We start from the raw sequence: 15,912 nt of genomic DNA on the forward strand, positions 1-15,912 counted from the left end.
GTTTTTAAGTCTGGAGGTGTGGGACCTGATTGACCTGAAGCGCCAACCAGAGGGCAGCAGGTCAAACACGTGGTGGGTGGGATGCAAGGCAAGCCATCATGGCCCTGGTTTTCTGAGACAGGAGGATCTGGTGATGCCCTCCAGGGGTTGCAGAAGGCAGCCAATGATTTTTTGAGCCAAGTTAATTACCTTCTGTAGTGGCCCAACCATACCAAACACCCAGGCATCAAGCAAGCATGCTCTCCAGTGAGGCGTGCTAGGCTAGCAGCAGTTTCTGGTCCAGCTTTTTCTTCCTCAGGACACAGATGAAGTGCAGCTGCTGTTGGGCCTTCTTTACCAGGGTGTTGGTGTTGTGGGTCAAGGTGAAATCGGCGGAGATGTGGGTGCCCAAAAACCTGAAGGTGGAGAAAGATTCCACCCGTTCTCCATTTATAATGAGAGGGGAGTAGACCTGTCTGAACCTCCTGGAGTCCATTATGACTTCATTGGGATATTTAGCTTCAAGATATTTTTTGAGCACCAGCGCAAAAAAAGGATGAAGTGATTGAGGTCCAGGAGAAGGTGACAGGGGAATATAGACGTGGTCCAGTTTGTTGGTAAGGATGTCTGGGATTATGGTGAGCTGTAGTCCATGAAAAGTCCTCATGTAGTCCTCAGGTAGTTCTTATTATTCCCTAGATGGTTCAGTGCTCTTTGAAGAGTGATGGTTATCGATAACTGATAACTATTAGGGTTGTGCGCAACTAGTCGACTAATAGTTGCTACTGTTACTAGTCGGTACCAGACATACTAGCCGTTTAATCTAATTGTTTACATTTTCATTGATGCTCAATTCCGGTAAATTGTTGTATCTTAATGTTATGCAGCCATCTGCCAACAGATGGAAATTTGTTGGTGAGAAACACCAAAACTCCGTTAATCTCAGCCTGATCTTTTTCTTAACATTATTATTAGAATGAGATCACGGATCAAAACGTCGGAAATTAGCTTTCTGTGGGGTGGAAGGGTTCTCCCTCGGTATAGAATGAAGAATTCAGTCATTCAGGAGGGACTACAGGTGTTGCTCCTCCACATTGAAAGGAGCCAGCTGAGACAGGCATATCCAGGACAAGGTGTTCCAGGTAGGAATGTCCTACCATAAGGAGGCCCCAGGATAGACCTGGGACACACTGGAGCGATCACATCTAGGCTGGCCTGAGAAAGGCTCAATGTTTCCCAGGAGGAAGGGGTGGCAACGAAGAGGTCTGGGCTTCCCTGCTGCCCTAACTTAAAGGCTAAACTCAAGGTACAATGTACAAAAGTATTAGTTTCTGGAAAACAAATTTGAGATCAAAAACCTCTTTTCAACTTGATATTTTTTACTAAACGTTTGAATGAATTTTACTAAACAATGAAATTAATATTACATGTACTATATGTGCATAAATAAAAAATAATAATATATATCTGTAGTCAAAATGATATCAGTTAAATTAAAATGAATTTCAGCCAGGCAAGTATCAAAAGACTGCACTTAACACTTCGTTTTCACTGCACTACAAACCTCTTAAAGTGTGTTTCAAGAGAAACAAAATTAATCGAATATATAGAAAATACAATATTATTCTTTTAATGGTAAATACTACATAGGCTTGGTGGAGGTTTGCTTTTTGTTAAAGGTTTACATTCATTTCTACTGTTGTTCTCCTTTCATCTATTAGGATTGTTTACTACCACCCCCTCATTTCCCCTCCCCTTCTCCTGTACCCCCATCCACCATCTCACACACCTCTGACGCAAATGCCCACTGATTGATGGGCGCTGACGGTGTTTCAGTGTATGTTGTGGATAAAAGCTGTTCAATCTAATAAAGAGCACACAGAGCAGCCTGTTTATCAGCACCATCAACACACTCGCATACACACTGAAGAAACACACACCGAAATCACAGTGGGACCTGAGCGTCGCGGTCCTGAGTCTGACTCTGGTTTTGATTATATTAGTGCTGGCTGATATATACGTGATAAATATAAGGACATATCTGTTTCTAATGTACAGCCCTGTTTCCAAAAATGCTCATTCTAAACATTAATAAAGCAGATGGTGATCCTTACGCATTATTTTTAGTCCACACAGAGCACGAGATGAACAGGCCCAGAAAAATAAAACACTACCCAGATTTGGCTGTTTAGTTCCTTAAAATTTTTTATCTTGTGGTTACAGATGTATGTGTTGGATTCCATTGGGGTTTTGTTTTGTTTTGGGGTTTTTTTTGGGGGGGGGAGAGACGTGTTTTTATTTTAAATTTATTTATTTACTTACTCTGAACAATCTTTTTAATGTTTTTATTATTCTATGTATATATGTATCATTGTTGTGATTGTCTGGAGGAGTGCAAGGGGTCTGTGTGGTTTAACTGAAAAAAATATCTCCCAAGGGAGACAAATAGAGAGACTTTGACTTTGACAGAAAACAGCACATGGCCGAAGTTTAGCTTGTTTCCCTCTGAGCTGTATCAGCTCATCTTTACCTCTCTGAAGAGACAGACTGTTGCAGAGTAAAGCAAGGCATTTTTATTGTTTTGAAGTCAGATTAAAACTTCTTTTTGATAAAGCATATTGTTATGGTTGGATCAGGTGACCCTGAATCATCTATTAGTTATGCTGCTGGTGGCTTCCCCTGTGTTTCTACTTCAGTCACCTTTTTCACTCACTGTGTTTTTATACACCTCTCTGCATTTAATCATTAGGTATTAATCAGTCTCTGGCTCTCTTCAACAGCATGTCTTGTCCTGTCTTCTGGTTTCTGCCTGTTAAAAAGGAGTTTTTCCTTACCACTGTTTCATGTTCTTTGCATGAAAGAGTCTGAGCTTCCTGTGTGGATGTACTGACTGTTACCAAAGAATCAGGTCTAAGGGTGCTCTCTGTGTGCTGACATTTCTCCCAATCTTTGTCATGTTATGCCAGTCAAGGTTCTGCTTGAACCATTAAACTGTTTTATACGCTCACAAAACGTTTTAGAGTGTAGAAAGTTTGCTAGATCTTCCTTCAGATTTTTTTGTTTTGCTTTTGGCATTAAAACTTTCTGTCTTTTATTCAAATTCAACATAAGTCTTTGGACTTGTTTCAATTAAATTTGAGACCTGACAGAGTGTAAATGATTACATTGTTTTTAGAAGTAGGCCAAGTCTTTTGGAAACAGGGTTACATAAATACTACAACAGAAATAGCACTGTGAGTAAATCAGGCTCGAGCTGGTCCATTTTGAGAATGCAGTTGTAATTTATCCCAGTTTAGACTAGTTTTCAGGACTGACCTAACTGGTTCTTCATGGCAGTTAGGAAATGCATAGAAAAACATTTAATTCTATTCCCTCCAACAGTAAAACTCTCAATTTCATATGCATTCCACTGCTATAAAATCCATGTAAAACACTATTTACTGTTTCTACAGAAGTTAGTGCTGAAGAGGTGCTGCAGCAACAAAAAAAATTATTGATCCAGTCTGTGTGAGAGGGGCTAGCTGCGGCTGGTGGTGTCAGGCAGTTCAATAAAACTTGTTCATTTTCAGTTTCCTGAGAGTTCGGAGGTCACCGAGGTCATGGGAGAGAGCATATGGTAAATGGTAAATGGCCTGTATTTATATAGCGCCTTACTAGTCCCTAAGGACCCCAAAGCGCTTTACATATCCAGTCATCCACCCATTCACACACACATTCACACACTGGTGATGGCAAGCTACGTTGTAGCCACAGCCACCCTGGGCGCACTGACAGAGGCGCCCCAGGGTCCATTATAAATGGAGACTAATATCAGATTACTGTAAGTGGTGGATGGTCTGACAGCCAAGTCATTATGAGACATGAAAGCTTGAGTCTAAACTGGCTGGACCATCAATAGATGTCCTTCCCTGATCCACACCCATCGCCACCTCAGGGTGGTAACCCAGTCCCCTCTGGAGAGTTTAAGATGCACTTGGACCAACGTGTCTGTGTGTGTGTGGTTGTGGGTCAGAGTGCACCAGTGACATGGAAAGAGAACGCTGGAGGTCAGTGTGTGATTCACACTGTATACTAAAATAGGATCTAACCATGTTAGCTGATGAAGTGCATATCTGCTGTGTTCTGTTCCTTTAAGCAGTTTTATTGTTTTTATGTAATTTTTTTAAATCAATGTCATGTTCGGTGTGTGCTGTAAATGAATGATAAACCAGGTGGAGGTTTTTCCTGCCACCATGTTTGCTTCATTAAAAAAGTCACCCTGAGAGATTCATGTGTAGCGTTGTCTGCACCAGTCAGCAGGTTCACATTGAGCTCCACATCTGACTCACAGGTGCAGATGAACAGGTTGGCCAGGTCTGTGAAGCCTTTCGTCCTCATCTCTTATACATTATGAAACTTTATTATACATGACCAACTAAACTCTCTCTCATACACACAAATATACACACATAGACCAGATTAGCGCTCATCTCCAGCTGAGTGCTGCTGTTATATCCTGTGATGGACATCCGTTTCCTACACCTGGACACCCTCATCCCCCCATCATGTTTGTAGTCTTCTTCTCTCCTTCCTGTCTGCCCTGCTATCTTTTGTCTAGTCTGTCCTTCTGTTTGTCTTCCAGCTCTTTCACAACTAAACCAACAGATTGAAGTTTGACTCAACATCTGAAGGCGGGATGTTTTTATTGGACAGCGTTATGATGGATTGCTGTCTGTCTAAGGTTGTTTTTCTTTCCATTTGCGTTCATGGTGAAAGAATAGAATAATAGAATAGAACAGAATAGAATAGAATAGAATAGAATAGAAGAATAGAATAGAATAGAATAGAATAGGCTTTTATTGTCATTGTACATGTCATTGTACATTCTACAACGAAATTGTAAGTGCTTCAAACCAACTATGCCGGAATAAAATATAAATAGAAGACAGCAGGAATAAATAGCAAACAGGAGAAATATATACAATCAAGAGCAATATATACAAAAATAAGAAAGACACATTGCAGACTGTTAAAAACACTGGTGGCTTCCTCCCAGTAGATACATCTGTGGTATCAGTTTAAAAATCCTAGAATTTTCAGGAAACTTGGCCTTTGGCCTTCAGGTGACCAGAATCTGACCTCCTCTGAGATTTTTAGTAGATTCACTTATGGTACCAATTTCAAAATTATTTGTCGCCTTGTTCTTGAGTCATTGCATTCACAAACTTTGGTGTCCACGCCGCCTGCCCTGCAGGGTGTCAATAACACCCCCATCAAAATGCTGCATTTCTTAAAATGAGCTCTCAACTAAGATCTTACAGATGTTAGAGAACAATATGAAAATCTTTTTTTTTTAATTGTTTTTGTCAACAAGCTTAGAAAAAGAAGCGCACAACAGAAGAGCAGGACATTAACGTCCTTCACCCCCTGCAAACGCTTAGATAAGTGTTCATTTTCCAACTTATGATTAATGTCATATTATGGTTCAGCATGACACAGAAGAGAGCCTGTCCCTGATCTGTGCACTCAAAGGCCCTGTTTTCTCTATACCTAAATCTGCGAGCACCAAGTTCTGGAGCATGATAACTGTGTTATCTGTGTGTATTTTGAACTGCCAGTGAACAATTTTTAACTAAAAACTTTTACAAAACTTTAGATCGATGTATACCATACAGCTTGCCCCCCCTCAATAAGCCTGAAGCTTCTGCCATGCAGGACATTCATGGCATTTTCACCATGGGTTCCACACTCAGCATCATGCCGTGTAATTAGTGGGCGTTCTCTAACATCATTTATACACAAGCAAATAATAGTGCTGTGCAGGGTGGGACAGTGGTGCAGCTTCACAGCACTGCATACTATGTTCAAATCCAGCTGGCCACCGTGTTCCGTTTTCCAGTTGGGGTTTTGAACGTGTCGTATTTGTTCCCATCGTGATCGCACAGACTTCCTGTGTGGCCTATTGGTTAGAGAAGTCTTTGTGGTACACCTGTGTTACTTTACTCGGTTTCTTGTAGTGCACATGCGATTTTCAGCCCAGTGCTGTGCTCTGATTAGTCACCCGCTGACAAATATGTCCTTACCTTTGATTGTCCTGTTCCACATCCTCCGGGTCACCTCATCTCCTCTGGGCCTCTGGACAGGTCCCAGTATTGGTCCCAGTCCCGGTCCCTGCAAATTCAGGGTCTCGTTCAGAGCCTGAGCGTACAGTATCACCCCATCGTAGAACCCTCCAGCAATCAGGTTGTACTGAGGGGACAAAGCATGGGATTGTTATCGATGAATATCAGTCTCTCACATATTTGAATAAAAATTTGAAATATCAGATTCAGTTAATCAATAAGGATTGTTATTTGTACCATAGAGTCTCTGATGGTGAAGTTGAACATCGCCTTTGCATCTTTTTTCAGAGTTTCAACAAACTGAAGATATTCGGGATTCTGGGGCTGCAGATACGTCAGCACTTTCACACTCTGATGAAATCAATAACAAGGTAATCAGTTGACCGGATCGCTTTACATCAGTGAGCATCCTTTAAAACTTAACAATGAAAGAGCATCTTGTCTCACCCTGAAAGCGTTGCGGGCCACATAGTCCTCCTGGTCTCCTCTGAACCAGGGCCTGATGGGAGCGCTGCCGTCCAGACCCTCAGCAAAAAGATCAATGAAGAAGAAGACATAGTCCTCCAGCTCCACCCCTTCCTTCCAGAATTGGACCATCAAGGTCCTGAAGATGTCCCAGGAGCAGCACATGTATACAACTGAAAACAAAGAAGAAGCAATGTTAGTCCATAAAGGAGAGGAACAGAGACAGGTGTCAACGCTTGATGGTAAACCTTAATTACTGGATTTGTGCTTCATGGTGTGACCTGCGTGGAGTCCTGGATAACAAAAGCACCATTCCAGCCCATCAACAAGACTTCTCAATTTCCATGACCAATATTTTTCACCCACGACCATTTTTCTGATGAAAAAATAAATGTAAATGAAAAATAAATGTAATGGCAACCACCAGTGCTACCCCTCAGTCTCATAGTACACACACCTGTGCTGTCAGTTTGATACTCCAGAAATGTCCTTCTTGAGGGTTGGGAATCAAGAACTGGTTCTTTTAGGAAACTGGTTCCCAGTAGTCCAATTCTTTGGAACTGTTAGTTTGCCTGCCTATCGATCCTGCGTATCTGTTCTTGCACTCACGCTACAATCAGCTGATTTCACTTCACGTGTCAGAGGGGGAAAATAGTGATGTAGTCACATTTTTTTTTTTGCACAAAAGGATGGAATAAATGGTAAAGTGGAAAACTGCATGCATGACTGAAACAACTGCATTATGCTGCTAACATAACGTTGGTTCTTTGTAAGCATCTGCCCAGACAGCATGCTATTGCTAAGCCTGCCAACAACCCAGAGTGAATGCCGACCCCAGCAGCCAGAACCTTAACTTCAACATGTAAAAGAAAAAGATGAGCTGCAGCCTCCCTTTCTACCTGTTCACATTTCATGTTTTTGTGCTGGTTCAGTGTGGGATTGTAGCCTCTCAGGTTTATATTGTTAAATGGTGATTATGAGTGTTTCAGCTATTTTACAGAGTAACATGAAAGTAATGTAACGAGTAGTATAACAAATTACTTTCTCCTGGGAATAATTAAGTAACATACTGCATTACTTTTAAGAAAGGTGTTCTGTGTAATATGAGTAATAATGGCCTTTTTGAGTAACAACTCCAACACTGCTCATATCAAAGAGGGGAAAAACCTCAACAAACATGCACAAACATTTGATCCATAGCATGCTATTAATTTGCATGAGCCTAATTTCTTTATTGCTGGTGGTGATTCTCAAAATGGAGCCAATGAGATAAGATAAGATAAGATAAGATAAGATGATTGATAAGAGAATCGATCGATGGATCGATGGATTCTTATCAATTCCCATCCCAATTCTCGAGTTATCACATTCATAAGATTTTCAGAAAACTTGACCTCTGACCCTTGACCTTTAGGTTGAGGTCACTGAGGTTTGAACTCATCCGAGATTTAATTCTCAAGGTATCGCATTCACAAACTTAGTGCACACCTCCTGTGCACCCGATGATTCTAGAGAGGGGAGATCCAACCAGAGCTAATTAAGTTGCGTAGAAAGGCGGGACGAGTTTGAACGGGATCCAATCAGAAAAAGAATCTCCTTCTACAGTAAGGTTAGGCGCAGTCATTTGATCAAAATGTCAATTCTTGAGAGGAAGGGAAGAACAGACATATGGATAAATTTCACATATGGTATCAATTTGTAAACCATGTGGAGCAACTCTCACTGCTAAAAACAACCCCTCAAACTTTTACACTTTAGATTTTAGTCACTGAATCAACTTTAGATATACTCTGCTATAATCTTATGATATTTAGTCAACCAGAATTACATTAAATCTAAGAAAAAACTGAGATGCCTAAATAAAGACTAAAATTAAATTGAAGTTTGGAGCCAAAGTCCAAGACTACAGCACCTGTCACGTCTCAAATCCTGCTGCTAATGTGGGGACTCAGACTTGTGGTGACTGCTTTAAGCATGCAGATGTTAGGGACAGGCCTGAGCTGGTAACGTCCTCCTCTTTTTACCAGACCCACATGTCCTTTCATGGGACAGATTTAGGCAGGAATAGAAATAAAGACAGATTCAATAAACTCTTCACAGTTCATTTTCCTCAGAAAGGCTTTGCGCAACCTTTTTGTTGCCAACGTCTCAAAAAAGCTCATTTGTTATCAAAAAAACACCCACACAACTTTCTGTAGCTCTTTCACCTTTCATAACCAGTTTTGGCTTCATCTTCTAAAATCATATCTCATCATACCAAAGCAGCAGTCCATGACCCAGGCACCACCTTTGAGAAGCAGAAAGGACAGAGCAAGCACCTTTCTGAAGTCAAAAAACTGAGAGGTGTAAATATATTACAAGTTTTACATTACCCCATTATTTGGGGTTTATTGGGTACGTGCCCTTTTTGACTGACAGGAGGATAGTAACACAGGCTGCTAGCTGTCTGTTAGGATTCACCAGAACTGGACCTCTGGACCATTTTTGTGCTGTTAGAGACTTTTAGAGCATTTTTAATGACATCATATGATCAAATATGTCCTGGCTGCTGTGAGGCTACTGTATTAACAGACCGTCAAAGAAAGCTAGGCTCCAGTTTAGGGATTTTATCTGGATGTTACTGACCAGCAGGTATCTGTCTGTGTGGAGCTCCTGCACGTCTGTCAAGCAGCTCAATAATCAATAGCGGTGGGCAAGTATTGATAGTATTGATACCAACACTGGTATCGGATTGATACTAACACCCAGTATGTGTCTCACTGTCCATCCAGTAAGGTTGGGCGATATGTAAAATTTTTCCAACCGACATTCGTCAGTCCAATAACCGCCGATAGGCGATGTATTCTTGCAGGTGACTTTTTGATGGGCAGAGCAATGTAATCATGCACGGATTTATTTGCGGGTTTAAAATTTACACATTTTGTTTGGAGGGAATATTTTGCCTTTTTTTCATGTTTGTTTCAGTATTAATAAAGCTACTTTTTACATTATTCATTTATTTATTTATTTCACAAAAAACTTAACTTTATGTAAGAGTTTTTTTTTTTTTAATGTTCGCTGGAAGAGACATTTTGATTTTGAACTTACTTTTTGCTTAATTTTGTATTTGCTGTTTGGTCAAGTGTGTGAGACACATAAACACTGGAACAGCCTGTAAACATGTAGAAAAAAGAAGCCAGTTTCTTTTTGTTTCCCTCCCCACCATTGTGGGTTTTTTTTTTTTTATGTCATTTAGTAAATGAATCGCTACATTTGGGCGCATGCTGAGGAGGGTTCATTTGCTCGCAGCTGGAAGACGCTGCCATTAAAACAGCCCTATTATTTTTTCCCTTGGCTGCTTCTGTTACCTTCAACCAACATTATTAGCTAACTTACTCATGGGCAAATAAATAAATAGGTCTTGTAAAAACGATCAGTGAAAGGCTCAGCCTATTGTTGATGGTCGATATATTCGTCCAATTGCCCAACCTTACCATCCATCCATACATTCTCTTCCGCAATTCCGCAATGACAGGGCTAACACAGAGACAGCCAATCATTCACACTCACATTCACACCTATGTACACTTTAGAATCACCGATTAACCTGATCTCACTGTATCCCACTGAACTGAAACTTTTTTTGAATGAAAAAATATTGTCAAGCAATTCTTTATAGCCCATACCACATTTAAACAACAGAAGCTGACCCAAAGTCCTTTAAAGACAGGCATATTTACATTCCAGGTCTCTAAAAAACCCCCAAAACAAATCAATATATAAAAACTGTGTTAACTAATTATTGTGGATAGCTAAAATCACAAGAATGGTGTTCATTAAAATGTGTTCAGAATTTGGCGAATGTATAATGATTCAGTTCATAAATGATTATCAGCTAGCACTGGCTGATAACTTAGCACGCCACTCTCTCCTGGTCATTTCCTGAAATAAAAAACCAACATGGATGGCGCTTAGTGAAATCTTGGTTGGCTATCCATCTTTTATATACTTTCTCACCACTCCCACACTGATGTGGGGTATTGTTGGGGTTGTTCCTGATAAAAAAAACTGATGAGAACTTCATGGTCTGAATTTATTTTTTTCTCCAGAGAAATCAAGAATAAATGTGGAATGAGAAAAACAAAAACACCCTCCATCCCCCACCTTGCTCTAACAGAGCCTGAAAATAATCAACTCTCAGAGAAAAAAGACAAATACCACCACCACCCAACCCCCTTCTGTCCACAGGAGTCCCCAAGGTGGACAAAAAAATGTGAATGCTGAGAATTTCACATGTGAAAGGCAGAAAGTCATATGTTGTTTTGTCTGCAGCCAAAAGTGCTTTTAATGGAAGCAGAAAAGAAAACAGGACTGACTGATTAATGCTGTCACACACACACACACACACACACACACACACACACACACACACACACTGAGGACTTACTTTATCCAGTGTTCATCTTAAAGTGTGATTTATCCTGTGAGCATTATGTCCATGTGACCATGGAAATAGATTCAAGCCCCAACTAAATGATACCTGATGATACCCTAGTAACAACAACAGTTCTAATAACACAAGATATTTTTAGAGGCAGCAGCAGCACAAGATGGTGTGTTTCTGTGTGTACACACCTGTGTGTATGAGCACGCTTGTGTTCATAAGGTTTCTCCATGTAGTGTCCAATACTGGGTGTGGGTTCAAAGGTAATTACTAGGACGTCCATGTTGCTGGGTGCAGCAGCTGGTGTTGGTTAAAGGACGATAGCGTGTCTGTGATGATCATCATGTCACACAGCTCTGATCTCATGATCTAATTCACACTGTGACATCAGCGAGCGATGCAGGTCACTGCAAACGTTTTCACACCATCAGAGCAGCGTTTCACTGATGGTTACAATAAAAACGTGCTAAAGGCGAGGAGCAGAAACACAGCAAACAGGCTCACTTCTGCTTCTTCTTCTGCACTAAATTACAGGCTGATTGTTTACATGTGTGTTCAGCAAACACACACACACAGACACACATTTGTTTTCTGTACTTGTATACCCTCACTCACATCATTACCCACAAACTGAACCTGATATCAGGCAAAGCATTTCCAGCTCCAGATACCCAGAAGGCATTTCCTGCTCGCACTGCCCTTCATGTGCTCATGCACATGTGTTTCAGTCACCTTCAACAGTCAGTGCTGCCCAAACACCATGAACGCGCTTGTCATCGAGTGAAGACTAAACTAAATGAGTGACACTTCTAGTCGTCTGTCTGACGCTGTTCACCGCTGACTGCAAATCAAAGTCCAAAGCAGCGATCTGCATGTATTGTTCATGAACTCATTTCCATTAATAAGTTAGAGACTGAAAATATAATTTTCCTCTAAAATGACGTTTGAACTGTCACGCAGAGGTCCAACTAAGTGTCCCCATAATACAGGACTGTCCCCACTCCTAGGTCTTAAACTGAAATTATTCCACACAAACATGTAGGAGCACCCAAACACACAGAGGTGAAGTCAGTCATTAACCAGTGAGGATAAAAATCTCATAATAATTAACCATCATTTAACAAGGAGAACAACAATAAGGCAGGGAGGAAAGGAAAGAACGAAGGAGGAGAGTCATGAAAGAAAAACAATCAGTGAAAACGAGAGCAAATGAAGCATCACAGCTGATCTGATGAAAGAATGAAAGAACAAAGAATGAAAAGAAAAAAAACTCAGTTAAGGAAGGAAGCAAAAAAGGAAAACTGGAAAAGAAAAGAACAAAATGAATGAAGAAAATAGTGCTAAACCAGTTGAAGTGTCTGAAAAAGAAATGAAAAAGAAGCAAGGCCGGAGGAGTTGAAACTAGGCAACAGAAGCAGCTGAAAAGCCATCTTCCCCAAGATCATGAATCATCTCGGATAAAAGGAATGGCATGAAGAAGAGAAGGTAAAAGAATAAGTTACCTTGAGATCTCTGCTTCTAAAGAGTGAGCAGCAACAGCGTAGCTTTTAAGCAGGTAATTTTAGAGAAAAGGAGGAACAGAAAGCAGCGGGACAAAGACAACAACAACTGTTAAAACATGAGGAATGAAAGCAGCAGAAGAGGAATCTGACCTCGGCCATTGTCACGGATCTCCTGGACTATCAACTTGTAGTTGACGTCGCCCTGGATGACGTGGTCGTGGACAGTGATGTTACGTTTGCCCAGCAACTCATACAGCCCCTCCACAGCGAAGTAGCACAGCCGATCGTCGTTGGCGTCCTTGTTGTCACTGAAGATGACTGTGGCGTGCCGCTGCCAGCCAAACATCTCCTGGATCCTGACACCAAACTCGCCCAGCTTTTTGTGAGTGGGGCCCGTATTGGTGACCGCAGCGTACAGATTGAAGCCGATTGCTCGGGCACCAGCTGTCACCATGGGAACATCCCAGTGGGTGGTAAAGCGAGCAACAGGTGAGGATGAGTAGTCACAGCCGGGTCCAATGAAGGCCCAGGGGTCGTGGGACAGCTTGAGGTCGACGGCTACAAGCGGCGCTATGGAGTCTGAGCAGAAGCCGTCGCGGCTCTCTGAGCTGCCATAAACTAGCTGCAGCTTCAGACCTGGTAGCAACCAGGGGTCAGAGTTCACCTGCTGTAATGCCTGGTAGATGGCGGGCGCAACCCGAGGCCATGCCCATGCATAGTCAGTGTTAGTCAGAGGCAAGATTGCTGCCAGGGTGACCTCCTGAAGATCCTCCGTTCTGTTGTCAGCAGTTAGAGAGGTTGCAGCTGACTGGGCAGGAAGAAGGACCAGGAAGAGCAAGGGACAGGGCCAGGACAGCATGATGAAGAGGCGTTAATAACCTTTCAGATGAGCTGTGGGGAAAATATAACCCAGTGTTAATCAGCGTGTCCTGTAGAGAAAATTCAAAACAAACCTTTATTCATCAGAACAACTACTGAAACTTGAAGCTGCTGGGAATTCTGGGAAGTCTGTCCGAGTTTCCATGTGGGATCACTGAGTGGGATCTATCCATCCTTCACGTGGCCATGTGTTTGCAGACATGAAGCTGAAGTCCTCCACTGGGCCGGTCCAAGATAATTGCTTGTTAAACAGCGGCCTGACCATGTTTACCATTTGATTAATGAGTAATGTGAGTGACAATTAGATCTAATCTGCTGCTGTGAGAGTCAGTGAAGCAGTCACACTCTTACAGTCCATCTGTTCCTGGTAACATAGAGCTGTAAAACTTAACAGAGGTGAATGATAAGAGTAAGGTGTGAGGGAAAGGCCAACTAAAGAGTGAAGAGAGAACACATCAGAGTTCAGGGTCCTGTGAATAAAATGAGTTGTTGTCTTTAAAAGCTAAACGAACACATGGGAGAAGTCTGACTGCACGTTTTCATCAAACTCTAAATCCTCCCCAGCTTCCTAGTCCCTTTTGATCAGAGCTGCAGAGCTATGTGACTCCTTTCAACGGCCCACGAGTTAATCTGAACATCTTCATCAGCTTCTTCCTCACATCTTTCTGCTCTACCTGTGTTGCCTTTGTCATCTTTCTCTGTCTCTCATTTATACAGTGCTGTGACAAAGTAACACCTGTGTGAGGAAGCACATGTGCACGGTTTATCCACTTATGTTCCGGAGTTCTTCAAATAAAAGCAGTCTGGGTTTCCATAATAAGAGTCTCACTGACATATGGACATACAGTTTCTGTACTGCAAAGCTAAGAGGGCTTTTAATTTGAAACAAATGCAGAAAATGTTGAGTTGAGTCGCTTTAACAAGGTAGGAGAGAATTAAAAATACTAAAAAAAAAAATTAAAAAAAAATACTAAAACAGGACTAATTCATCCCATAAAATACAAGGAATGAGGTAAGCAGAGGTCAAAGATAACACAATGTTAGCGGCGTCAGCGTTAGTTCGTCAGCTGTTCCAAACAACGAACATGTCTTGAATCAGTCCACTCGCATTATAGCAACTTGACAGCTCGGATCATTTCATTTGACTTAATTGGCTCTCTTTCATCAAATGCACTCCAGGGATGACTGGATTTCAAGGAGAGTGAATAAATAAGCTCCAAAATGTACCTGATGTTTTATTCAGTAAGAACTGAAACCAGGTCTGCCATAGACTGGTCACCAGTCCAGGGTGAAAGAAAATGGATGGATGGATAGAGTCACTTCAGTCACTTTAATTTTAATTTTAAAACGGTGAAATTTTAAAAGTGTATATAATGTATATTCTGTGTATTTATTATCTCATTCTTATTGCCTGTTTATGCCCTGTCCTTATCTTCAACGTCATGCTGCTCTGTTGTATCTATCTTAATTGCCCCTTGGGGATAAATAAAGTCTCTCTGATTCTGATTCTGATAGATTTGAAACTAGGGGCTGAGATCATGAACTCATCAGGAAAGTGTGTAATGAGGTCGGAGATCAGGTGAGGAGTGGGCTCATTTTCCCCTAGACTTCTGTATAATCAGACCAAAGCAGTTGCACCCTGCTGGACATTTGAGTGCTTCTGCATTGGCGTCATGCTTCAGATGCAGTACCAGTATCTGCACCAGGGATGTCAAACCCTTCATTCCTGAGCCACTTATCTTCCAAATTCATCAGCTGTGCTGTATGAGTAAAACCACTCCGTAATAAGTCTTGATGCATGCTCATTCATCTGGACCTGGTGTTTTTAGTGGGAGAAACATTTCATCACTCATCCAAGTGACTTCTTCAGTCTCAGCTGTAAATTTCCCCAATCTTTTACATACATTTGCATAATGACTCAAACTAACCCCACTGGTGAACAATGGGCTGTGAGGTCAGTTTCTTGATCAGCTGATCAAGAGTGACGAAATGTTTCTACCACTGAAAACGCTACGTCCAGATCAACAGAATTGGGCACTCCCTAATAACTTTGAAATCTCCCTTATTGCATTTTCTTTAAGTAAAGGGTTATGGTTGTTATGGTCATGTTAATTTGTTCATGATTCCACACATTTAGAGTACAGATGATCTGGTCTCTTCGGCTTTCAGCCTACATGACTCACACCTGTTGTTGAGCTGTTGACCAAAATGTAGGTCCCTCTTTAAACTCAAGAATCCATTAAAACCCCCTCATATCCCAGCTTTCAAATGCAGCGTGTGTTTCTGGGTCTGTCCAAATGGTGGGAGGTAACGCAAAGAAATATGATGAGTGATGTTGAAATGTGTACATAGCTTCTCTGTATGTGGAAACACAAAATCAGACTTTAATCACCACATTTCTCCATACACATGAGCACATGAATAAATCTGTGAAAGCAGGCTGCTGTGAGAAAAGGCAGCAGGAAATCTGACAGGAAGAAGAAGTATAGGCCAGCTTCAGTCAGGCTGAAGTGTCTTTGAATACATCAGGATTTCTGATGCTGATGAAAACTTTACTTTCCAG

General features: G+C 41.4%; 1 protein-coding gene across 1 annotated transcript in view; it reads right to left on the reverse strand.

The window, feature by feature from the left end:
• Nucleotides 1–15,912, reverse strand: part of npr1a (natriuretic peptide receptor 1a) — a 39,024-nt gene that overhangs the window by 21,991 nt on the left and 1,121 nt on the right. Inside the window, exons 2-5 of the mRNA XM_003443782.5 lie at nucleotides 12,621–13,361; nucleotides 6,528–6,718; nucleotides 6,318–6,431; nucleotides 6,042–6,207 (exon numbers count right to left, since the gene is read on the reverse strand). Of these exons, the coding sequence (XP_003443830.1) occupies nucleotides 6,042–6,207; nucleotides 6,318–6,431; nucleotides 6,528–6,718; nucleotides 12,621–13,329 (1,180 nt within the window). The 5' untranslated portion in view covers nucleotides 13,330–13,361. The remainder of the gene's footprint in view (nucleotides 1–6,041; nucleotides 6,208–6,317; nucleotides 6,432–6,527; nucleotides 6,719–12,620; nucleotides 13,362–15,912) is intronic.

The sequence above is a fragment of the Oreochromis niloticus genome, linkage group LG22, assembly GCF_001858045.2.
Source record: "Oreochromis niloticus isolate F11D_XX linkage group LG22, O_niloticus_UMD_NMBU, whole genome shotgun sequence".
In the NCBI taxonomy this organism is placed as follows: Eukaryota; Metazoa; Chordata; class Actinopteri; order Cichliformes; family Cichlidae; genus Oreochromis; species Oreochromis niloticus.